The sequence below is a fragment of the Lutjanus erythropterus genome, chromosome 11 (genome assembly GCF_056507025.1).
Source record: "Lutjanus erythropterus isolate fLutEry1 chromosome 11, fLutEry1.hap2, whole genome shotgun sequence".
NCBI classification, from domain to species: Eukaryota; Metazoa; Chordata; class Actinopteri; order Lutjaniformes; family Lutjanidae; genus Lutjanus; species Lutjanus erythropterus.
The window spans coordinates 35,963,516-35,990,439 of record NC_139327.1 but is presented as its reverse complement, the minus strand read 5'-3'; the positions used below and the strand labels follow the sequence as shown (position 1 = coordinate 35,990,439).

General features: G+C 40.3%; 1 protein-coding gene across 1 annotated transcript in view; it reads right to left on the bottom strand.

Annotated features, from left to right (window-relative positions):
* Positions 1–26,924, bottom strand: part of doc2b (double C2-like domains, beta) — a 103,571-nt gene that overhangs the window by 36,870 nt on the left and 39,777 nt on the right. Inside the window, exons 3-4 of the mRNA XM_084730664.1 lie at positions 21,372–21,446; positions 3,259–3,368 (exon numbers count right to left, since the gene is read on the bottom strand). Coding sequence (XP_084586790.1) covers positions 3,259–3,368; positions 21,372–21,446 — 185 coding nt within the window. The remainder of the gene's footprint in view (positions 1–3,258; positions 3,369–21,371; positions 21,447–26,924) is intronic.

The window sequence follows — 26,924 nt, the reverse complement described above, 5'->3', positions numbered from 1 at the left end:
AGGTCCAACACACCAAGAGTTGATCCATTTTTCCCGGAACTTCATTTTCTCCTCAACCATGCAGCATTGTTTTCTCTACGGCGACTTTTCCATCTCACTTCCATATTAAACCGCGGAGTCGTCCACCTGTGACACTCGGGAGGTGCCACTTGTTGCCATGCAACCAGTAGCTTTCCACAAGTTGTCAATCGCAATCTGACAGACGCGTCTCAGGGGAGCGCAGTTTGTCACAGTTGCCAAGTAGTATATTAAATGTAGGCTTTTGGGAATGAAAGACATTTCATATTGTTTTCAGACTCATGGATGTTGTGTCCTCTGGACTAAAGAGGAAAGGGACCATCCAGATTAGATTATAACTTCAAAAGTCAGCATCTGTGATGGTATGGGGGTATGTTAGTACCCATGGCATCATGGGTAACTGTCACATCTGTGAAGGCCCCATTAATGCTGAAAGGTACATACAGCTTTTGAAGCGACATATGCTGCCATCCAGACGACGTCTTTTTCAGAAACGTCACTGCTTATTTCAGCAAAATGATGCCAAGATAAGTTCTGCATGTGTTCCAACGGCAAGTCTTCATTTCACTTTGAGAACTGAGGAGACTAATTGTTGAAGTTTTCAAATGCTTACTGACAAGCTGCATCACAGTAAACATCCTATCTCAACTTTTTTGGAAAATGTTTCAGGAATCAAATTCAGAATGAGTATATATTTACAAAAAAACACAAAGCTTATCTTTATACCATATTCAGTTGAATATAGGTCGAAAAGTTTTTGCAAATCATTACGCTCTGTATTTATTCATGCTGTACCACTGTATCCCAACTTTTTTGGACATGGGGTTGTATTTCAGTCAGCATTACACTGCCCTCAAAAAGTTTTTGTTGTTGCTCATTAGTTGTATTTAAATATATTTTCCAGGAGGCAGAGCTGCCGGTATTCACAGGAAGTCACAACTAAAGGCACAGACACACACCCCGCCACCCTCCCACACACACACACACACACACACACACACACACACACACACACACACACAGATCCTTCGGGGGGAAACAGAAAACTAAAGCAAACTAAAATCCACTTCGGCCCACTTATCACTGGGACGTACAGTATACTGAACCGTAGCTACCGAAATGATTACACATATGATTACATAACCTACTTCCACCGCCGTGTTAACACTTTGGTAAAAATAAAGGAGCAAAGAACAGTGAAGTAACACTTCTATTGCATAACAGTGTCATCATGTAAAGTGCAAGTTTGTGCTCCAGGTTTTGGTCTATTCTCGGGTGTCGTAGTGAAAACACAAACAAAACAGGAAGTTATCTCACACAAACAAAAGTGCTATTTGGAATTTACACAAACAAAGGATTTCCCGGCTGGTAAACCGTTCAGGGGGCTATCACACTTTCACGTTCGCCTTGGCATGCAGACATGCACCATAAATTGTAGTGAAAAGGAACACACAGGATAAATAACGACATCATTTCTGGTTAAAATGTCTGCTGTCACGTACAGGCTGTAATAAAAAGATATACCTCCAGAGTCAGGAAGAGGAAAAACTGTCAAACATCACTGCTCCCTGAAAATGATTTTCTAAACCCTTTCAAAACAGCTGAGGCTGAAACATATCACAACAACAAGAGGCATATTTTCTCTTCTCCTTTCTTTCTTTCACTGCTCCCTTCTTTTTTTTCTCGTCATATCTTCCATCCCCTCTACTCGTTTCTCAGTTCGTACTTCCTCGGTCGTTCCTCTCCTCGTCTCCTCTCCTCGCGTCCCGGTCCCTCTCACCTGAGATGCGAGGGGAGGAGGTGAGGAAGACACACGAGGAGACAGTAGTCGAGGCAACGGGCATTTAACAAAGTGAGACATCATTGCTTCAGAGGCGTCATTTAACCCGACGTCAATTAAATATAACTGGTGGCACAGCTGAATCATCCTTCCATTGTTTTATAATAGCCCACTTCTGTATTTTATTATCTGTCAGATGAGCATAACAGTGTTCATGACAGCTTATATATTTAGTTTTACATTAATTCACAATTTGGCATAATGTCACAGGAATGTACTTTAAATATAATACAAATGTTTGTACGGAAAGTACGAATAAAGTAGTATGAATGACAAACACTATATTTTATATTTAGAAGAGAATAATAATTAATTTGAAAGTCATGTCAGTCAACAATCAACTGATGAATACAGAACAAAGACAAAATATTTAACCTTCAAACTGATAAACTTTCTGATGAAACCCTCGGAAAATTAAAGGATGCCCAGCTGAACCCCCTGAGTGGGTTCTAGATAAAACCCTTGGAATGTAAAAAGGTTCTTGGTAGAAACCCATGGTTGGGTTCTAGATAAAACTCTTGAAATACAAAAGGGTTTTAGGTAGAAACCCCTGTGTGGGTTCTAGGTACAGCACTTAAAAATATTAGAAAAAGAGTTCTCAGTAGAACCCTCTGGGTGGGTTCTAGGTAAAACTCTTTACCAGATGAAATCTTTTAAAATGATTTTCCTTTGAATACCATCGGTTCTAGCTGTAACTCTTGAAATATGAAAGGGTTTTAGGTAGCTTGAAGAAACTCTTGAATATTACAGGGGTCTTGGTAGAACCCCCAGGGTGGGTTGTAGAAAACTCCTGGAATATAAAATGGCTCTTGGTAGAAACCCTTGTGTGGGTTCTAGATAAAACCCTTGAAATCTAAAAAGAGTTTGAGGTAGACCACCCTGGGTGTGTTCTAGATAAATATAAAAGGGTTCTCATTAGAATCCCCTGGGTGGGTTTCAGACAAAAATCTCTGGGATCCAAACAGAGCACCCTTAGAGGGGTGGAAATGTTCTGTTTTGAACCCCTAGTTGGAACCATAACACCATAGACGGGTTCTCTATAGAACCTCTCAGAGAGGGTTCAGGGTGAAACGTTTCACAAATGGTCCTAGATATAACTCTAGATTTTAGTTACAACTCTCTGACAGGGTTCCAAGTGGAAAAGTTCTACCAGGCACCAAAGATGGTTTCCTATGGGCCGCTGGAGAACCCTTGGTTCTAGTTAGCTCCTTTATCTCTACCTCCTTCCTCCCTACCTTTCCTCCCCTTCTATTCCTCTCAGTTTGTTTCTTCCTATCAGTTGATTTAATTTCCTTCTTTCTTTCTTTTACTCTTCTGGTGTTTCCTCCATCTTTCTTTCCTACTTCTCATGTTCTTTATTTTCTTTTCATGACACACAGAGAGAACAGAGTTGAGCGTACCTGAGTGTTTTTCGGACCATATCCTCGTCGGTGATGCCGTAGTAGGTCAGGGTCTCGCTCCAGACAGGGTTGAGCGTGTTGTGCAGGGTCTTGGTTCGAAGTTTATTGGCCTGAAAAGACAAACGGAGACGTCGGCCTTTAACGGGATTGAACGTCATGACCGGCTCATCCCTCAGGTGTCACGTTTCACTGAAACGCTGCCAGAATTATACAAACATCCCCGAAAATGTACAAAGCCGCTCCGCCCTGGTGAAAAGTTGTCAATGCATTGACATCTGGTGGTACACATGCAAACAAAAGCTCACTGCTGCATCTTGAACACTGTCAGGAACGGAGAATAAACAGACGGCTGTATTTGCATGAAGTGACAGGCGTAATCAAAGCAATGCAGGAAGTGAATGATGCTGAATTAACTGAAGTAAAAGATAGTTACAATGGCTCCATTCTGGCTCAGTTTGTTTCTGTTTGTTTTTAGAAAACAATGTTCCATTCATAGAACCTCCAGCAAGCATTACGTTAACAACTTGGAAAAAAAGAAACATCTTTATGTTTAAGCTACATGCTACAAGAATATTTAAAGAACATCCAACAACATGAACGTAAGACAATTAATACCTTAAATCAGGTGATAACTGACACATAACATCTTAACTAGAACCATAAAGGGTTCTCTGGCTTGTCCCCATAGAAGAACCCTTTTTGGTGTCTGCTAGAACGCTTTATAAAGGTTCCACTTGAAACCCTTTCACAAGATCTTTCTAAGAACCCAACATAAAACATTATACCGAGAACCATCTGTGCGAAAGGTTCCATCTAGAACCCCCCCCCCCCCCAGAGAGAACACTTCTAAGATGTAATGTAAACCACCCAGAATCTTCTCTGGGAGTTCTCTCCACAATCGCTAACAAGAACCCACCCACTCCAAAGGTTTCATCTAGAACCTGCTCTTCCAAGAGTCCCTTTATATTCCAAGGATTTTATCTAGAACCCACCCAGGGTGTTCTCCCAATAATTCTTTTATATTCAATCTATAACCCACCCAACAATCTTTGAAGAACTCTTTCTTCCAAACAGGGTTCTTTGGATGATAAGGGATCTTAATGGAACCTTTAGTCTTACAAAGAACCCTTCTTCAGAAGAAACATTGGAACTGCTTGCCTGGTTCTGCCCAAATGGAATAAATAGCTTCTGCTTAACAACACTTCTAAAGGTGTTTAATTTATATGATGCAGTTTGTTTACACTACACATAAACATAAATGTAATAAGAACCACTTGTTGATTAAGTTACTATTTCTAGATGATCAACAGTTCAGCCGCCCACCACTTTCTGTGCTGTGCGTCTGGCTAAAGCGCAGGTTGGCAGATATGATGGATGAGTGCAGGTTGCAGTTATGGTGCCAAACCTGCAACCTCGCTGTGACAGCGAGAGCTCAGAACAGTCACTGTGCTCCAGTGTAGTTCGCCAAGAAATAGTTACAGCTTTTACATTTAACTTGTTTGCTTTGGAGGCGTTGCATATTTTTAAAGTTAGGAGAGAGCCAGGCTAGCTGATTCCCTCTGCTTTCAGTCTGTGCCGTGCCACTGACCTCGGCGCTATTTTTATCTCATAGACACAAAACTGATGTATGTTCAAGTCATCTTTTTAATCCGTTTGGTGTAATTAGTTTTTGATGCTATAAAAAGGGGGTTTCATGCCATGACTGACAGCTGAGCCCTGCTCACGATTCAGTCGGCGAGCTGCGTATGAGTACCATAAACTTATAATAGCACTAGATGGGGCATTGCCGCTGAACTGTGCCAGCAATTTTTCCCAGTGGCCACTTCCAGTATTGCCGTGCAAAATTCCCCACTGGCCCAAAAAATATTTTACCCCATGGGCCACGTCTGTTAAACTGTTGACAGGACTTTTTTTATTACGAATTTTTGATCCACGGAGTTTTTATATTTGTAGAAAAAGGAATTCCTCAGATGTCACCACAATGTAAAGACTATGGGCCAAGCAGGAGGCAACACAGGAAACACTACTGCATATATTCAGTGGGGCGTATAACCAGGAGGCAAACCCACAAGCCAGAAAACTTGGAACTGTCATTGGACTTCTCACACATTTTTCAAAAAACTGAGATTTGTGGTTCTGCAATAATTGCACTTGGCTTGATTAATTGTGCAGCCCTAACGGGCGACATCTTTGCATTCACAATCTAGTTCCTAATAATATATCTATGGCAGGAACTTGAAAGCACAGCTCCAAAGATCGCAGCTACTGAGCAGACTCCAAATGATGTCACCAGTGCGAGTGGTTGAAACTAAAACAAACTAAATGATCACATCACAGTTTGTGCCCTGTACATCCAGTAAGTTCAAACTTTTCAGTACCAACTGTGAACTATGACTAACTTAGGATCAGCCCTCCAGATGGATATCATGTGTGATGTGTGGAATATACTGAGATCTTCATGTCAGACATAAAGTCAGCGAGAGGCTTGATTATCGAGAATTGCACCAATAATCAGACATCAGACTGCTGCGGAGCGTTTCCACCGACTTACTTTGTCAGAGCTGCATCTATTGCAATCCAGCGAGGTGATAAAAATGACTGTGACGAGCGACACGGCTTTATCAGTGCGATATTGTGCGGGGGAATCCTCGGAGCACGCCGCACGCCGAAACATGACAAGATGAGGATGATGATAGTGCGCTGTGAGTCATGGCTGAGGACATGTGATTCTGCTGAATTTAATCAATTAGCTGGTGTGATTATTTGCAAGTCTGATGGCAGGGTTCCACGTAATAAGGCCCTCGCTGATTGTTTCTCCCTCAATCAGTGGTTGATTCCCACAGGAAGCTTACACACACACGCACACACAGACACACACACACAGACAAACACACACACACACACACACACACACACACATATACACACACACACAGGCGCATTCAAAGTGAAGTTTTAGGGCTGGTAACCACACTGTCTAAAAATGAAAGCCTAAAAACATAAGTTTTATTCAATAAGCTTTATTCAATAGCTAAAAGCTAATTCGTGATGTGAGTGGCACCTGAGCGACACGGAAAGGGGGAGACAACATGATGCTCCATCTTTTTAAAAAAGTCGCTTCATGCTCCATCCAACCCTCCTCTGCTCGTGATACCTGCTCGCTCCTGCTCCGCTCTGCTCACAGGCTCTGAAGCTAACGCGGCTAACATTAGTCATGTTACAACTGCTGCCAACATAGCAGGTACGGGTAAATGCAAACAAGTTCAACTTCATTCTTACGTGTATTAAAATGCAATGAAATTGCTGCACCGTAAGATAATGCTCAACACATGCACATGCAATATCATACTAACATATGACATAAAATCAAACAACAAGGCAAGAACAACTCAAAGAAACAAAAATATTGTTCAGCAAGAGTAGTATTCACAGGTAGCTAACTGGATTTCTGTGCTGCTGACGTTAAAATTAGAATTAAATTAAATTAGGTGTCAGTTCTTGGATGATGACAGCATTTTCACCACTGAAAGGCAGAGTTCCATCTTTAAAGCATCAAGCTGCAGCTGAAGTCTGTCAAAAGCAGCTTCAATTTCTCCCCTCATTATCAAGCGTAATAGAGCCGACACTTCTGCACGGCTCACCTGCAATGACCCGCTTTCCATATCGCTCTCCTCCTCTGTTCGTCTCCTTTGTGTCTCTTCACCTTCCAATGGACTGTTGCACTGATTTAATGACGTCCCAACATTTTTATTTGATTCCTTTGGCGGCATTACATTTGCCATGCATTAAATCATTCGCTCAAAGGCCGAAACGCTTAATTATTGCATATTAACCTGAGTTTTTATTTAAAGTTTGATGAGGGTGCAGCACGCTCTCAAAGCTCAGTCCTTGTTGAAGATGTATAAATGACGTTTTAGATCGCTGATCACTGAGTCACAAGATTCATAGGCCTATTTATGTATGATTGAGCTGATAAATTAAGCCGATAGACATTCCTGATGTGTGCTGGAACCTCAACGCTAATCTAAACAAATTTAAATATTTACTTTATAATTAACCCAAAAATCCATCAAGAGTGATTTGTGTGCAATTAGACCTCCCACTGAAGCAATATTTCACTCCAACCTAAATACATACAAAGATGAATAATTAATGTGCACAATATTGCAAAACAAAGCAGTTACTGAACAGCTGCTGTGGTGAATATTAAAAGACTTAAAACCAGCAAAGAACTCTAACTTGTAGCCAAAAGATGCTGTTTTATAATTCAGTTTCGCCAGAAAAGGCCAATATGTGATATTGTACCTGTCCATTCGGCTACTCCATCACTGTCTGAAGCCGTCTTCCTGTCAAACATGAAGGTCAAGGTGATCCAACTGTTAGAGGAACACCTTGTTTATTTTGCTTGGTGGTTACTAAGTGGATTGTTGGCAAAAGGCAGAAGAAGTGATCAGTTGAATCACAATGTTGTCAGATGTGGGCCGAGATGTCAATAAATCATAATGAAGCAGGTTGACCCAAGGTTATGACTCAACAAGTCTTTAATTAAAGGGTTTCAAAGCCTCACACGGCTCAGATCCTTAAAATGACATAATGAAAGGCAGCTGGTTTTAACCGGGCAGATGAAAGGACTGAAATAAATAGATAAAGAGTAAACTCTCTGTAGAGATGGAGTTTTCTCGTGCGATCAGCATGCATTAAAGAGGGAAATAATTCACCTCTACCACCTGCTCACAGATGGAGAGCTACAAATGAGCAACCGGTGTCACAAGTCATTTCAGCTGCAGAGGCTAAAAAGCCTCCTTATCAGGCCAATTATTGGGGTTTTCATGCACGGACCTCTGGATCTCTGCTCAAATTAGCCTCAGTTTAAAAGGCCTACGTTCCCCAGAAGAGGTGTGGAGAGACGCAGCAGGGCCAAGGCACAGACGTCAGTCACTGGGCTGCAGTTTTAGACAGTTCACTAGCCGAATTTTAATCACGCTAAAAATTAATTCTTAAAAATCTGCAACTTAACCAGCTAAAAACTGCTGGTTCAATCTATGTTTGAAAACTGTATCTCACTATTATCTGTATTACTGGACTGGAGCACACAGATTAATTCTATGCCTTTAACTGGGCAAACACACTTACATTTTGACACTACTGAGTCAATCATAGTGAATACTCAACCTAGACCTGCTGTACAATTCAATAAATTATTTCAAATCTATTAATTAATCAATCCCAGGGTGGGAGTTTCCTCAGTCGGTGACTAAGTGGCACTGACAACGTGTCAAAAACAAAAAGGACAAAAACAAACAAAACAAAAGGACAGACTTTTCATTAAGTTACAAAGTTAGAAGAACAGAAAGTACAAACATTCCTCAAGTGTGACAAATTATAGAAAACATGACAAATTTAGTTCTTCATTTGGCCAGATGGCTCCACTCAGAACCTTTCCTTGCCAGTTGTGTGACTTAAGTAGCCTTTTTCTTATTACAATCAGAAACAGCTAAAACCCATTGCAACTGTGTGAGTGGACATTAAGCAAAATGCTCCTTTTAGCCTCATAGTGGACGGAGCTTCCAGGTCTGAAAAGTGAAGCTGAAGACTCTATTGGCTGCAGAAATAAGTCAGATTGCATGTGCACACTCAGGAGACAGTTTCCTGAGTTTATGGTCTCAATCACTGGTTTCAAGTCTTCTTTTAAACAGCATGATGTTCATTTAGTAAATTGTGGTCCCATTCAGAGGAACATGTGTGACGGAGAGGTCATTCTCAGTGAGTCTGTTCAGCGCAGCACACAGGGCTCATGAATGATGATACTCTTAACATTGCTGATCAAATATGGATAAAGGTTTTGTTATTGCATCGGCCAAAATGTTTTTAGAAATGTGTCACACTGTTTGTACTGTTTAGTTGCAATATGAGAAAAGTCGCAGCCTGACAGCTATCATTGTGTTTTCAGTTTCCAGTGGAGGCCTCCTGAAACTGAGTTCTCGCCTAAAATGTTAAAAGAAACATCTATTAGTGACTATTTAGTTTGTGGCCAGACAGCAGACCATCATTTCCTGCTGAACGATTGAGCCAAAACTAAGCTTAATAAGTTTTGTACGTTTGTCTGACACAGGCCCAGTCCAGGGTACAAATCTGAATAATAAATGCCAAGTTCAAGGTGGCAGGTCTGGTGCACAGACTGCTTCTCCATGCACACCTCTGAAACAGCTGTGCTGTGCTGCGCACAGTTAAACAAGGTAATGACAGCAAACAGAAACATTTACCTCAGGAAATGTCCAACATGTCTGGATGGTTCAGAGCATCACGACATGAACACACATCACCACAAATCTCCACCCAAAAACTGATTTTCTATCAGATAATAATAATCAAAATAAAAAGTAAAGAAACTGATTTGGTGATGATCACTTTTGGCCAACTCTAACTACACTTCAGCAATAATTCTAATGTGTCTCACCTCATACATGGTCACATAGTTTAGTAAATGTTACACAAAAGCGTTGGGAAAGAGATTCCCTCTAACCAGATGTTTCCTTCCTAAAAAAGCTGAATACATGGTTATAGCCGACCAGTCTGGTGTGTGTCAAGGTCTGTATGGTTATTATTTAGCAGCTGGTGTTGTTTTCAGGTGATTTAATGAAGGTAAACACAATGAACGGCAGTACATAACATGCTGCAGTATCCTGCTGCCTTCAGGTGCTGCAGGGATTTCATGATTTCATGAACTGAAGCAGAAGCATTGCATACAGTATACAACAGCAGAACAAAAATACTAATTTGGCACAACTGGCTACCCAGAGGTGGAGATACAAGAAATACAAGCTGAAATAACCTGTAGTTCTTCCTTAACTCCAACGACATCACTGTGACATCACTGGATGCAGGAAGAACCACAGATTTTGCAGCAGGAGAACTCAGCTTTCTCTGTCAATACGGCAGCACGGAGGAATTCATTGCTTCAGCTGACTACATTTACCATCTGGACATCCACATAAAAAGTGTTGGGTTTTCCCTTTAAGTTCAAACCCTGTTGATAAACTATAATATAAATATGAAAAGTCACAGACTTCATTTCAAGGTAATCTAAAAATAAAAAAGAGCCGTTTAGTGTCTCTGAGCTTGCAATTCAATGTGTTTGTGCAATCAATTTTTTGCATTGATTCTTTGTTTTATATCTACCTCCTCAAACGTCGCCTTTCTGGTGGTTTATTGCATAATTCAAACTACAATATACAATAAACACTGTTGGAGATTTATTCATGATGAATCAATTTCAGTCTCCCCAAACTGATTGATTTGTCAGACGACTGTTGAGCCTTTACAAAACAGTCAAGTCAAACACTGAGAAACTATTTTAGCAGACGCCGGACGTGTAAATCCTGCCTGTTTATCGGCATCATATCACACAAACAGCTTAGATATTTGCTGTGGCTACTGTATCCCAAATTTGTCAACTGCAGCAGTTAATCACCTTGTGCCTCTGTGAAAACATCATCATTTTACAGTATTTAATCCCTGTCAGTAATCGACAGTTTAATCTGGAATAATTACAGGCATTTCATTGTGTTTGATTGTGGTCTCAAAGGAGATGAAAGTGTGATCTGGCTTGGCAGCAGAGCGTGAAACTTCACTTCTGATTAGAGTGCAAGCAGAACTTATGACCTCTTTAGTGGGTCTTAATGAGGCTCTTAGACCGAGCCTAATGATTATTTTGAGAGCAAGCTGTGAGAATATCAGAAGGCGGGGGGGGGAGAAGGTGACGGCATCTTGTTTTACTGGCAGGAATATGCAAAAGCCTCTGTGAGACCTGCTACAGAGACAGCAGACAAATCCCCTACAAACCACATGCCCTCATGGAGAGTTTTATTTCACTTACGTCAAATAATCCGTGACATTTTGTCAGAAATATGCCTGTTCTGCTGCTCTCTAAACTAAGCTGAAAGGAGATGACATTAGTGTTGATAGCCACCATAACAGGACACATAAAGAATGGAAAACCCCTTACATAAACTCAAACCAATCACAGGAAAAAAAAAGATGCGACACTGGTCACACCGTGTGAGTGACAAATGATCTCAGCACTGCAGAAACAAGGCTTTTTCCTGAGGAGCACAAAACTTTGTCTTCGTCTGTTCAGGGAAGTTTGAAAAGTACATTTAAATCGGCTTAGAAACCGCATTTAAACAAAATCTTCTGAATATGTGAGAGCTGACTGTGATGCCACGACATCCATTCACAGAAGATGTACAGTACCACTTCATCAGCCAGAGCTGGTGGGTGCAGCAGATGGCAGGGGGAGCATGCCAAACTCAGTGTTGTAGATAACAAAAAGTCTGCATCTTGGCCTCTTTCAGCCTTTGAAGAAATGAGCGGTGGATGAAAACTGAAGCCTATCAATGAGGAAAGACGACAAAACACCTACTTATAGTTCTTAACAAGAGAGCCTTCACATTAGAGGTGAATCAGTATGAACATTTCATGTCACAGTTATGGTGACCATAATTGTTATGGTGATAATTATCATGGTATTGTTAAAATGATCTGAAAAAGTACTGATACACATACTGAAATCACTGCGATTTTAACAGTTTGAAATGGCATCGCGTCCTTTGCGACATCACTGTTTTCTCTGATGCAAAACAAACCCATGGTTGCATGCTACGCCTGAGTCTGGGGGACTGTTAAGCGCCATCTACGGGGGAGTAAAGCTGAAGTTGGAGGTGCGGAGACCCTCCAATCTTGAGACAAAGCAGTAAAAAATGCAGCTGTAAAATTGCCACATATGAATACATTTAATTGGCTTTTGAACAACAAATAAAGTCATAGCATGTGTTCTATTATTGTTCAGATTTAATTTATTGTGTTTTGTTGCTCTTATGGGTTACTGGTCAAGCACACCGAGCTCTTTAATTAATTGGTTAATAAGCACAAAGTGCCATGAATTCAAACAACTCTGATCATTACTGCATTTAACGCAGTAACTTGTGGTTCTACTATCTGACTTGGATGCCCAACACGGTGTCTGCCACCAGCTTTGTGTGGAAATACTTCAATATTAAACTATGAAGATGATGTGCGCTGCGCTGGAGGGATACAACACGCTGGACTGAGGTTTGCTGAGACAAAATTCTCAGACAAAATTCTGGGTGAAAGTCCAAACCTTCAAAAACACTGGATTTCTACTTTGTCAAAAACGCTTCTGAGTGAAACACTGCAGCACACGATGGATTCACCTTCAGCAGTTGGCTGTGGCTAAAAGCACCCCTCACTGAAGAAAGACACCAAAAATCCATCTGAAGCCTCACACCAAGTGAGAGAGAGAGATTTTTTTTTTTAGTTTTTCTTCATAATTTTGAGCGATCATTAACTTTATTAAACCGGCTATGTTGAAAACTGCAGCATGCGCAGCACGAACCTTCTGCTGAGCTCAGCAGCAGCCTCTGAGCACGAGCAGAATATGAAATCTGTCTCAGCTCAATATCGTGACTTTGAAAACAACAAATGACTTGTTTCAATGAATATCCTTAGTTTAAAATATCAAGAATTTTAATTACTTTTATGAGGCTGTTCAGTCAGACAGTGACAGATTACAGGCAGTAAACTTTCATCCTGGCTGTGCTAGGTGTGGTGAAGGTCAAACTTCATGCGCCGTGTGCAGTTTATGTTTGTGTCTTAACAATAATTAATCAGATAATAGACTAAAGTGGCCAGGTTTAGAACCCACATACATCAGGGTAGTATGCTGTGTCATTTTCTGGGAAATTATTAAACCCTGCTCCTCTCCATATAACATCATCTAACATTACATAGGTCGACATTTTGTGCCCCCCAGTGTTCAACCCAAGTTGGCGCCCACGGAGACTGTTGCTAACTTTGATTGATGCTGGATTTTTATTAAAGTAATAATTAATATTTGAAATGGTTATACTAATCGTGGTGAATTTTTATCATGGTTACTCATGAAACTGTTTCATCCCTACAGCACACAGCAGAATGTGTCAAAAGTTAGGGGAGCTTTCCTATGAAAGCTCAGCATTTATTAAATGATGTTTTGACAGTGGGTATCATTCTCCAGGCCTGACCCAATGAACCACTGAACAGTCTTTTTAAATCCTACCCTCACCCAAGCAAGGAGCAGATACTCTTCTTGCTGAGGCAGCTGGATCCACTGGTTTGATAGGCAGTTTCATCAGTAGTCCAGTTCCAGCTCCACTAGTCTTACAAATGGAGGAGAGCAGGGATGAAAGAATAACTTTTTATGTCCCTCCTTGGACATTGAGTCACGTGGCTCAAATTGTACAGTGTACAGCCGGCTTTAGCTTAATGTAGCTTAGCATAAAGACTGGAAGCCTACCCATGCTAACTAACTGACACATTGGATTTCAGTTTGTAACTAAACGGACACGTAAAAAGATTCATTTGTGGGGAGTTGCTATTCCTTGATGAACAACAGTTTATCCATCTGCCAGGTATTTATGTGCACCATCTTTGTGTGCAGCACAGGTTGCCAAATACAATCAGTGACTAAAAGTTTTGATTCGTGTTAGATTTGCTCAGTTTGTACAAAACTTGTGTTATATTATACCTGGCGCTATTTTAGTCACTCACTGACAACATTACACAGATTTTATAGAGATGCTGTTTGTGAAACTAAAACTTTAATGGTTAACAGTGTCACAAATTAATATTTGCTCTCTGTTCCACATTGAACTGTGCATTTTAGTGGTCTCATGTCCTACATTTTATGGTTGACTTTTCCTGCAAAACATTTCTTTGTGAACTGTTGGGGATGGAAAAAAAAATTCAAATGTAAAAGTCCAAATAATAATTTCTTTTAGTCTGTTTGAGGTCATTTTTAGTTTGTTTTAATTCATTGTGTGCTTATTTTTGCTCAAAAACAATCTCTGTTTTCCCAAATGAATATTGTCTATCACATTACAAGCAAAAGAAAATTAGCAGATTTTGCAGTTGATTAGTGAAAGTTTTGGCAAACCTTGCAAACTCATTATGAAAACACAGAGAAGCTCACAGTCATTTTGCCTGTACGCTTGTCAAGAAATAGCTCCAGCATATGTCCCCTGAACACCACACATTGTTATTTTTACATTTTCAGCTTGTGCATGACATACACAACATGTTAATTGGTGAGTTTTAGAGGTGCTGGTGGGTGTTTTTCCCACAGTGGACAGATGTTTAGATTTGGTTTTATCACAGAGTAATGACATCCGATTCAGAGTCAATAGTCTAAAACAATAAATGAGTCATAACCATTAAAAACTGGGTTAATCCCATCAAAAGCCTCATTTAAGACAACAGCAATTAGTTGGTGAGAAATTAAATAAAATCACCATTTAGAACAAATGAAGTGATGATTCATTACTGACGTAATTATGTGTCATTTACTTTCGAAGGTTCAGAGTATTTTTAGCCTCAAACCACAGCATGTGTAGGCTACATGGTGTTTTCAGTTGTCTTCTAAGTGACACTTTTTCTTCATGTTTGTCTCTGCAGAATGAGAGCACACAAAGATTTTCTAACCAGGGCTTTTACAGTGTGTTTTCTGCTGTGTAAACACGAGTCTGTGGGTAGTCTTTCAGTAAAAAATACACTGATTCTCCTGCAAGACCCAAAATGATTTGAATCCTCCTCAGGGTGCAGTGAATATACACGGCAATCTGGTCACTGGTTGTTACGAAAATCTTTCTGTGGACCAAATCTGTTGGACGGATATTATCACAGATGATATCTCCAGTTGGCGGATTTCTCCGGTAACTCGAGTGATTAAAGGGGAGGAGCTGTTCAATTCAGACCAACAGCAGGCAGACTGTTGATTTGTTTTATGGGCCTATTCCATGTGTTCTGTGACAATTATTACGCTATTGTTTCATTACAGTTGTCAGGCCCTGGGCTCTCTCACTTTCTGAATGGCTAATTACACATTCTCATGCTAATAAATAATCACAACTCTATCTGTGCAGTCTCTCACTAATTAGTCCATTTTTAAATCCCAAGAAAACGAGTTGTGTCACAGCAGAACGCCATCAGTGTGTGCACACATGAAGCAGGCGGTAATTTATTCCAGTCAGATGTGAAGAAGAGACCGGAAATGTTAATAACAATGTGTTTTGTACACGTGGTGCACAATAACAGTCGCAGCACGTAGTCTGGCAGAGCACGCCGTGGTCTAAGTAGCACTAAAAGGTGGAAAATGCATAGCAAACATGATGGCTGTTTCCATCTGTCTGAGAGATCTAACAGACTTTTGAGTCTTCAGTTCAGACTTTAAGTCAATTTGTTCTCCTCTCAACTTGTCACAAAGCCCGCCAGCGTCTTGTCACCACGCCGGGGCACGTTGTACAGGCCTAAAGGTTCCCTTTGGCGGCTATATCAGACGCTGCCAGAAAATCTTTTAACAGCTTTGTGAAACAGTCGTAGTTTGGGGAGGTTTAAAGTCCACGTAAAACTAGATCAGAGTGCTACTTGCTTCAGCATGTACGCGTGTCGCAGTAGCCAGTTAGCACCTAAATGCATCGTCAAGTCTGCCTGACTCTTCCTGGACTGGGAGTGGACACGGCGAGTCCGGGACCCAACATCATCTTCCAAGTTTGTCTATCTTAGCTGCTTGGCTAACCAGTTAGTGGTTATGTAAGACGCAAGCGGTTTAGCAAGACGCAAACCTATCAGGATGCTCATGAAAGCGTCAGCTGAAGGCTCAGCATGTCTTTTTCAGACGCTAATGGGTATTACGTGCACGTTTGTATGAGTCGCCGAACAGTGGCGACAAAATTTGGCGTCTGACAAGTTGGGAATGAGAACAGGCTGGTCTTGTCCAGGGGTGACTAGTAAAACATGTTCCTTTTTTAAACTGTTTGAGTATGTTTTTGAGCCAGTAATCTACTTTCCATACTGTTTAAATTAAGCAGTTTTACTTGTAAGACGATGGAATTTCTACTTTTACTTGAATGAAGGGTGTGAGTAATCCTTCCACCGCTGCGCTTACATTAATATAACAGTGAGAAGTGAATTCGTCAGAGCTGCAGTATCTGTGGATCTATAAATGTGAGTATGACCTCAACGGGTTTGCAGTAATAATAGTTATCTACTGCACGCTGCAGGGACAGAAAACATCCTTCCTTTGACGGCCTTGAGCATCACTCACAACACTTCTAAATGGATGTTGCTGTGGCGTGTTTTTCCTCCATCATCTGTGCCAGGATCTCTAAAAACTTTTCTGGAAATTGTTCATTTTTGAGGTTTTTCGTCTTTTTTTTTAATCTTTAGTACGAAGCAGTCATTGCTAAGAGGCTTAGATCATAGTTCAACAAGGACAGTCTGTCTTTGTTATTGAAGCCAACTTACTGTAATAAGCTTATACTTTGACTTTCATAGTACAGTAAACACACACGGTTTGTCTTGCATAGTGAATTTCCTCAGAATATCAGCACCTGGTTAAATTTAAACACCCACTGTCAGTCCACACACAGTCAAGTGATTTTTCATCCTTCATTTACATGCCTGTCAGACGTAACTACACACATAACAGCAGTGTAAAGCCGAAGTTCACGGCAGGAGCAGGTACTTAACAATTGCAAATTTGATTGAACGAATAAATGAGAGGAGTTTGAAAAGGTATTAGCAGAAGTAGATGGATAATCACACAGCTTTAGCCTTCAATAAGCTGCTTTTGTGGAATGTACTCATTCACAGGATCTATATTAGATTTGAAGACTTTAATGAAAGGATTAATTCAACCACAAGGCCTCCTGTTTGACGCAGGAAAATAAAAAAAAAAAAAAATCATTGTCTTATATAAAACAACCAGTGAGTCATCTTGATGTTGAAATTTGAGCCGCATTTCCATTTTTGTGCATTCTGTAATAACATTGTTGGAAAAGCAGTGACACGTGAGGACCAACGAGAGCTTTAATGGCTCTTACACAACAGATCATAAGTCGTGTCTCTTCGAGTGCGTCCACTTGCGACGCTGAGCAGACCAAAGCTCGGCTCACAGAGGGGTGATAAGAGGCACGGCCTTCACAAGTGAGGCCTGTCATTAGTAAGTGGGTACATTAGGTCATTCAGTTAATGTTGTTTACATTGATGAAGCCCTGCACTGACATCTCCTCACTGCGGTGCTTCCAGAATCAGGAAATAGATTATTAGTCCTCTCCCTCATCTGGGTCTATTTACAAAACCACATGAAGAGATCTGTACAAAATATTAAAAAACTCAGACTTCAGGGAACTTTACTGACCCATTAAAGCTCATTTAAACAACCTCAAAGAATTTAATGCATGTACATCCATCCCTTCACCCCTGAATAGTTGACTTAACCTGCTGGCGAGAGTGTCATAGACTTGTGTTGTGCCTTAAAATTTGGCCCAGGAGATTATTGCAATGCTTCTCTTGTAACACTGTAGTCACTGTGCTGTAGCTGCTTTTAGCTTATTAGCACAGTTAGCGGTTCTATTAAACAGCAACGATTAGACAGCAACGTTACCGAGATGATGTACAGGATTATGACTCTGGGGAAAAATGAAGAGACGGTGGGTTCAGAGGACTCATTTAAGACAACAGCAAATAGTTGGTGAGAAATTAAATAAAATCATCATTTAGAACAAATGGTGATCCAATGAGGTATGAAGCAGTCAAGGAGCAACTTTGTAACAGCAGATTTTTGCCCTAGTCTGTACTGTGTCTAACTCTTTGGTTAAAAACAAATAGACTTGGTGCATATTCTCCGTTGAGCGGAGCATCGAGACGCTTCTGGGAAGTGTCTGAAACACGCCACGGTGCTTCTGGTGGAATCACAAACACTGTCTAGAAAGCCCGCGAATCGCTCCGCAGCTGTGCCTGGTGGAAATTGCGGGTAATGCAACTCAAACAGCTCCTGCCTACCTGAACTCTCTCATCCAGGTCTACGCTCCCTCTCCGTCACTATGCTCTACCAATGAAAGATGCCTGATTTAACCACCACAATGGGGCCCAAGGTCTCTAGACTCTAGCTGGAAAGATTTAAGACCCACACCTTTGTACTTGACTGACTGCCCAAGATATCCTGAAAAACTAAAATCCAATGCATCTTATGCACTCTGTGTACACTGCCACTGCCTGTAGGAAGCCATGTCCTATCAGACTTGAACTTTGCTTCATGAAACTTCCTCGTGTTGTTCTCTCCTGACGAGATCCTTGCTTGTGTTGTATCAGCTCACAGATGTATGTTGCTTTGGATAAAAGCGTCTGCCAAATGAAATCTGTGTGAACTGTCATTGTAATCATAGTGACCAGGGTTGGAGCTGTGCTTTCAGGTTCCCGTTACACGGCCAGCCGAGCTCAGCTGTCAATCATGGCACGAAACTCCATTTTTATATCATCAAATTACTAATCAAAGTCAAACTGATGGGAAAAATTAATGCTTGAACAAACATCAGCATGAAAAAAATGACAGAAACCATCTTTGGGAAATATTTATTTGACGTATACTTCGATGATTTACTTTGGCCCATGTCCCGTCTGTTGACATTGAAAGGCTGAATTTATTACTTGTACTGCAGCCGGCCACGAGGGAGCACTGAAGATACTTTGGCTTCACCCCGGGAGGCTGTGATCCTGTCCATATGTTGCTGTTACAGCAGTCCGACTATTGAATTGGAGAAAGTATATCCAATAAGTTGAAGCCCCATTTAATATATGATATATGCAAGCAGACCTGACACTGAACAGGAGTTCAAGACAACTACAACATTATATTCTGACACTGACAAGTGAGTTCGATACTGGAGGTTAATCAGCTTTTTCTCACTGTCTATTGTCTGACAATGTAAAGTTGAGCCTGTTTCCTGAAAACAAAAGCCCACCGCTCTGAAAACACACGCCTTGGAGTTTGAGTTCAGTGACTGCCTGCCTCAGTGCCTGCCAAACTCCATTATTATTTTGCTAAATTTAACCGTTACAAACATCTACTCCTTCTAAAGGACTAGTAATGATTTCGTACGACTCATAAACTGACTCTAACTCATTTGATGACCATTTGGCATTAATGTTAAAACTAATAAATGTGAAATGGGCAAACTAAAACAGCTGTTCTGGATCAGAATGGACATTTCAAAGGAGAACATGCTGGCATTGTTTTCAGAGAAGGTGATATTTTACCTTCTCATGTTTCCTTCATTTCTGATGATATATCGTGGGCGTTTTATAATTTAGCATAGAAAATATATTACAGATTTCTCTTTTAGGGGAATGGTTCTACATTTTGGGAAAGACAGTTATTCAATTTCATCAGGAGGGTGAGATGAGAAGATTTATATAACCATCATGTTTGTGTGTTATTTGTTTGTGTCGGGCCATTCTCACTCCTGACATACAGCAGCTTGGTCAGAGCCCCTTCTATCATGTTGTAGGTACCACTTAGTGTCATTTCTGCAGGCACTCCTCTAACATTATGTTTTGATGTGCTGTTGAAGTGAGGTGATTTAGTATAAAAAGCAAGAAAGTCTGTGTATGGCAGAGGTGGGCTGGATGGGTGAGTCAAACAAACAATCATACATATCAATATTTGCTCAGAAAAACTCGGAACTAGGAGATATTTTAACTCAAAAACATCACGAGAAGAGTGCTGAAAAACATCTGAAGGTGCCAGTAGAAATCAATTCATTGTTTTATTTCCGAATCTTTTTCCTCTTTTTTTTTTAAATATGCACTTTTCCAGTAAACATAAAACTATCACCAAAGAGCAGAGCAGGTCATTAAATTATGTGCATCAATTTACACTTTTTAACACATTATTTTTTAAAACTGACAGCCCTAAAATAGATAGGCAATGTGCACCAGTTGTGCCACTTCTAAGGCACACAATTAATGATTTGGGCTGCACAATTAATTGCAATATGCAAATTGTAGAACCAGAACCAAATTGCAATTTTTTGAAAAAGGGAAAATGTGTGAGAAAACAGGATTATAATGAAGTGTTGTGGTTCTGCAGAAGTGCGCCAGACTAAAAATCCTGTTCTCCAGATGAAATAAAAACATTTACAGACCCCAACAAATGTCTCATAATCATGATTTGAACAGAGTTTTTTCAGTAAAAATGAGAACTGTGATGCAAAAATGATGATTCCCATTTATCGTACTGCGTATCGCGATTGCAATTTAAGTCACAGTAATCACAATATAACTTTTTTTATTATACTGTGCAGCCCTACCAATGATACAACATATGCAGTTTTTATCCAGTAATCCAGATTAAAAAGGAAAGTCCGTTTCTCTGAGCTTCAGTTTGAAAATGTGGTGGAAATGCAAACTCTAAGGTAAGTTGTAAATTGTGGTTGGGGCTTTGAGTAAGTGGTTTTATTGTATTTTAAACTGGATGCTGAAATTGGGATGTTTGTCTGCACCAGTGAATATTTACCTTAAGTCAGGTTTAATCTGTCCCTCACGCAATTAAACACGACTTACTGTTGCTTAACAAAAAACACACTTCAACGAGAACAATTTTCACTCACTACAGCGGAAATAACACAACAGTCAGTCAGTCTGCTGTCTCTTCCTCTCTGTCTGTGACGCTGCACAGGGGAGAGGCTGCAAGGCTTCTCCACACACACACACACACACACACACACACACACACACACACACACATACACACACACACACACACACACACACACACACGCAGTGGACAGCAGCGCAGCTTCAGAGCAGAGTTCAGCAGAGGGACTGACACAGACTTTAGGATATGTTTTACAACAATGCCGATATTCATTATCCATAACAGAGAGACAGTATGATGAAGTTATCAAACACCTGTTGAACAAACAGTACACAAACTCTGCTTTCAGCACACACTCATGAATGTACACAAAAAATAAGCTGTATTTGAGATTAGCTGCGGACGAGCTGTGGCAGACACACACATCCGCTCACACATTCACACACACACACGCTTATACATAAGTGTTTACATGATCCCTCCCGGCTTACGGCTGGTGAGGGTAATTACACTTGTGATTGTGAAGAGCTGTGCAAAACTGTTACGACAGTAAAAGAGATGCATTCATGGAAAGTAAAAAAAAAACTCCAGCCCAGATTTATAATTAATTGACGTCCCTCACCTTGCTGGCTCCTGGCAGTAGGTGCAACTTGACATAAGGGTCAGAAAGCCCATTGTGGTCCATCGGCTTGAGCCCCTGTGAATTAGATACAGAGAATTCATTATAAATCATGAAGATAAAAATTTTTAAGAGGGTCTAAACAGTTTCATTAGCAGCCCTAAGCCAACACACATCTTCAGGTCACTGGGTCAACAAAAGTATTACAGTTCATCCTCTTACAGCACAAATATCCTGTAAATTTAATTTAAAAACGGCAGATCAGTTTCAATATCTTGTGTGCAACAAATACAGTTTCTGGGAGTCTCAAAAAGAAAGCTGACAAAAAGATCAAAAGGGTGCATCCTCTGGAGATTATCGTGTTGTCTGCCGATTGGGATTTGAATGGGAATTTTGGCCTGATGCTTCTGTTGCAACAGCAAAACAGCAAAACGATGCTTCTTTCCAGTTTTCCTCTGCATGTTAATTCCTTGAACTCTTCAAGTGTATTTTACATCCTAATTCTTATTTCTTCTTTGAACCACAACACTTTTGCTCTGAGCTGTGGGACACATTCAGTGCGGTTCCATCTCAGAGGGAAGCGCCCGCCACATTACCCTGAGAATCACTGAAGTGAACAGAAGAACTGACCGAAAGAAAAAAAACAAAAAAAAACACAGCTTTTACCTTCCTCTGAAAAGCTAATCAATGCGACTCATGGAGGGAACAGTATGTAAAGGTCAGTCATACAACGACCGAATCAAACAACACCATGTGTGCGCCACAAAACAAAGTAAAGTGAAAGGAACTGAAGGATTTATGCAGAGGGAAAATACAAAAGAACTGAAACAAACTGCAGCCGTGAAACACCAATCAGAAGTGTTTTCCCTTAAAGCAGACGGAGCACTTAAGAGTTTCCTTTTCTTTGGCCTCATGTGGTGTTGAGATTATTCAGGTTTCCCACTCCTTTAGAGGTGAAAGCTTAAACTAAGAGTCCATGAATGAGTGGGTTTTATTGACACCGCTGAGGATAGTTTGTCTGGTATTATATCACATCTGTCAGGTAGCAGCGCAAATGCCAACTTTCTCAAGTTTTTGACATTCTTACTGTATGTTCAAGGATTTCGCAAAAGATCAATGGATGTGATCCTTCAAAACCTATTTAAAAATATGAAAATCAATAACAATGTTTTGACTCGTCAAATACGGCAGCTTGGTCAGTGGCCAAACTCTGACGCTAGAGACATGAGCACCCAGTTCTGTTTGAAATAACTCAGAAAAAACATATTCTGCAGGGTGTCTGAGGGTCCTCCTTAAATTTACAACATTGTTCTATACCACCTAACCTCTCAAGTAAAAAAAATGCTACTTTTAGTGCTATTTCTCCCACTTCATCCCAAATAAATTCAACAGGGCAAACACGCAACAATAACAGCCACAGTCTTTGATACGGACACTAGATAGTCCGGGAGCATCAAGCTTAATGCATCAATCTGGGGCAAAAGTAACAGCTTCGATCTGTGAAGAACTTTCTGACCTTGTAAACAATTTAATTATAAATCCACTGGTTGTATAGATGGCAAAAAAAAAAAAAAAAACTCACACTAACAAGCACAGTTAACAAGGCCAGGCCCAGTTCTAGATGGGTGCAAAAGCCCACACTGCAGCCTCAGTTTAATATTTGGACCCTTAGTTGAGATGTTAATAATCAATTTTAATAATAAATGCCAAACACTGTGCACGCACTGCGCCTCTTTGTGCACCTTAGTTTGGTTCATGTATGTGCAGCAGCTTACTGTGTTAAAGGGGCCGGGTGAAGGTGAATATAGATGAGTGGATGGTGATTAGTCTGGGTATATGACATCACAAACCTAAGGAACTAATCCCGTTAATCGAGGGGACGGCGCTATACACATCATTAGCGGCGATGCTCTGCCTGTGGGAGAAGCCAGATGTTGCTAGTTACTGTGTTTAGCTATCAAAACAGAGGTGAAGGCAGGTGCAGCTACGTAGGGGTGGGGGTGGAGGATGAGGTGCACAGTGTGTGTGAGGAGCATGTTGACACTTTGCTTATTAATTTCTCCTTTAATACTAAACGATGGCAAGGAGCAGAGGTAAGTCATTTTAACAAGGTGTTTGAACTTATTTTGCAAAAAAAAAACCCATAATTCTTGCAGAACATTTTAAATTGTGTAAAGCGTGACTGGAGGTGGATTTAAATACTGTCTCAGCCAGTCACATCACACACATCTGCACACAGATGGAGTATAATTTTTAATCAGGTTGTTACTATAATAACGATACAAATAAAAACTAAAGAAATTGATTGATTGAAATTTGGTGATGATTACAGACCGGGCCGGCCCACGAGAGTCAAAATCAAAGCAGCAGAAACAAAGATCTTCACAGTTTTGGTTCCTAGCATGAGTCAAGCTCTAAAAAACACAGGATGATGCAACCAAGAGGATATTTTTGTTAGAGCCTCCGTTGCTGGTGAATAAACATGCCTTAAAAACTCCACCGGTTTGCAGTTCAGGCTCTCCATCCTTCAAGTGAACATGTGAAATTGGTTAATTCTCCTTTTAACAGGTTTTACCTCATTTACTGCACCTGAACCTGAACTCTAAACTAGAGCTGCAACTAACAATTATTTTCATTCGATTAATCTGCCAATTATTTTCTTGGCTGATCAATTTGTTGTCTGGTTCATAAAATGTCAGAGAGAAGCAATCAGTGTTTCACAAAGCCTTGTTGTGTCCCCAAACCCAAATATATTCAGTTTACTGTCAGAGAGGATGAAAGAAACCTGAAAATATTCACCTTTCAGGAGCTGAAACATTTTTTTCTTATAAAAATTACTTACAGCTGACTTAGTAAGTACTGAAATTATTTTGTTCACAACCAATTATTTTATAAGATACTACATGGTTCAGCTCCCCCATCTCTTAAATAAACTAATTCTAACAGTTCATAATAATGATGAGAAAAAGTCAGACATCATTAACAAGTGGAGACTGCTATTTAAAACCTTGCACAACAAAATTTGGACAAATTGCATTCTCAACTACAGCCACAAAACAGTCGAATACAATCCAACAAATAACAGAAAATGAATTAGTTTTAATCAGGTAAAACCTACAGACACGTAGCCAGCTGGGGGATCAAACTCAGAACCTTCTTGCTGTGAGTTGACAGAGCGAACCACTGCACCGCCCAGACTGTATATTAAATAGTTTGAAATCCTGTTTAATATACAATCCACAGTCTAAGTGAGTTGTTTCCGCCCGGCTCCGCCGTCTCCAGACATGGCAGAGATGGGTAGCTGGAGCTCTGCAGGACACGTGCAACCTCGTAAATTGACAATAACAAGCGATAAAGAGTCCTTCACTGTGAGATGATCAGGTCAGCTGTCTGTCAATGTGAAGTTAAGCCCGTTATCCTGAAAACAAAAGCCCACTGCTCTGAAAATACACACTCTGGACAACGAGTTACCTTTCTTGCCTCACCTGCCTGCCAAATTCCATTAACATTTTGTGTAATTTAACAGTTATAAATATCTACACCTATTTCTAACTACTCATAAACAGACAATTTCTCATTCAGCAAACACTCAGCATTAATTTGGAAGACAGCGTTCATGTCAAGTGAAGCGAATATATTTCAACTTAACATGTTTCCATGATCTGTGATGACGTATCATTTTATGAGTTATTACACTAAATATATTTCTTTTATAAATAAACAAGCATTATGATGAGTCATACCATGGCAACTTTTTGTTGGACTAACTTTTTATAATTAGGTAGCACAACCAGTCACCTTTGACTTTTTTGTGTTTGTCTGCAGTTCTGAATTAATGGGACCGTATTAAATTGTAGGTCAAAGCGACAACAGTGATGCTGAAGTTAATTGCCATTACAACAACAAAAAAATAAAATAAAACCATCATTAAAACACACAAAGTAACATATGAAGTCTGCAGTTAAAAAGTGAATCTGCTGCATTGAGAAACAGGTCTAACATCAAGTTGAAATTCAACAATTCTGCGGCTTTATTTCCTCAAACAATAAAACCCAGTGCTTGTGAATCATCCTGCCTGCAGTATGTCAGTAATCCTACAGTAAAAGTGAAAGCTGTGGCCCCGACTGTATGCAAGATGATTTTTTATGGCTGCACTGTAAGGCATTCTGGAGTATTGAGGTTTCCATCAGTGGGAAATCGTTATCTGTGCCTCTTCGACAATTGATTTCACCCCGTGTGATTGCTGAACACTGGTGCAAAGAGTTGAGTCTTGATTCTCAGGGGCGGCACAACAGACTCAGGAGTGCAGCATGCAGTATATTACGATTTGTTGCTGAACTGTCCAAAAATGTTGATTTTTCTTTACTCCGATCCTTCTGAGAGAGCGTCAGGAGGAGCATTTCAGGGTTTTCTCAGGGCCAAGGCCTACGGTGATCTTTCCAGGGTTCCTTCAAGGCCGACGGTGCTCGTGTCCACCGTACTAAACAAATCCATGGAATCAATATTTGAAAATCACCATTATTGTTGTTGGAGGAGGTGGCAGGTGAGGTTGCATTATGTACCACCTCTGCTGTCTGCTGTCCAGATCAACCTGAATCCTAGTTTGTTGACTATAGTGATGAGCAGTCAGGGTAGGCAGAAGTTAAAGCTTCTCTCATTTATTTTTTTCATGTTCATTATTCATAGTTTTTTTTTTTTCTCAGGATTACAGACTCCAGTAAAACTAGCCAGAAAAGTTGTTTTAAAAGTATAATATGTTTTTGCAACAACTTGCTCCTTAAAAAAAAACAAAAAAAAAACAAAAAAAAAACTACCTTTCCTGAAACTTAAAGGGACAAAATCAAAAATATGTATTTTTCTGCTGGCCCATCGTGACATTTATCCATCTAGATTATTATGGTGTGAGTTGCTGTGTTTTGGACACGTGGATGGTTCATCCACAAGGAGCACCTCAAACACATTTGGAGTCCAGGAAGAGTTACTATGCAAACAGTTATTTTACTCTCAAAATATTCATATGAAAAAATCAACAGCAATGTCTCTTTACAAAAATCATGACCTGGTTACTCAAGAAAATCCACAGACCATCCAGTATTTAGTGACTAATGCTGTTAATAAATGTAGTGGAGTAAAATGTCCAATATTTTTCTCTATACTGTCACACAGTGGAAGTATAAAGTAGTAAAAGGAAAATAAGTTATGTATAAATACTTGCATAAAAGAGCTGTGCAATGGTCATTTCTAATTTAATGAAATTCCACCAGGCGCAGCCGGAGCTGACTGCACCCATCCTACACAATCCTTGTGATTCCACCAGCAGCGCCTTGGCATGTCGCAGAAGCGGTTCTACGCTCCGCTCCACTTCAAATACGCGCCAAGTCTATTTTTGATGGATGCCGCGTCAATTAGCTCAGAGTAGATCAAATGGGCAGGAAGTCAGACAGAGAAAAGGCAGGGAGAATCCGGTTCATTTTCAAAATAAAAGACCCCGTGCAGACTCATGATCATAAAGAACAACGACAGAGGACCTAATCAACAAAATCTGAGCAAGGTAAC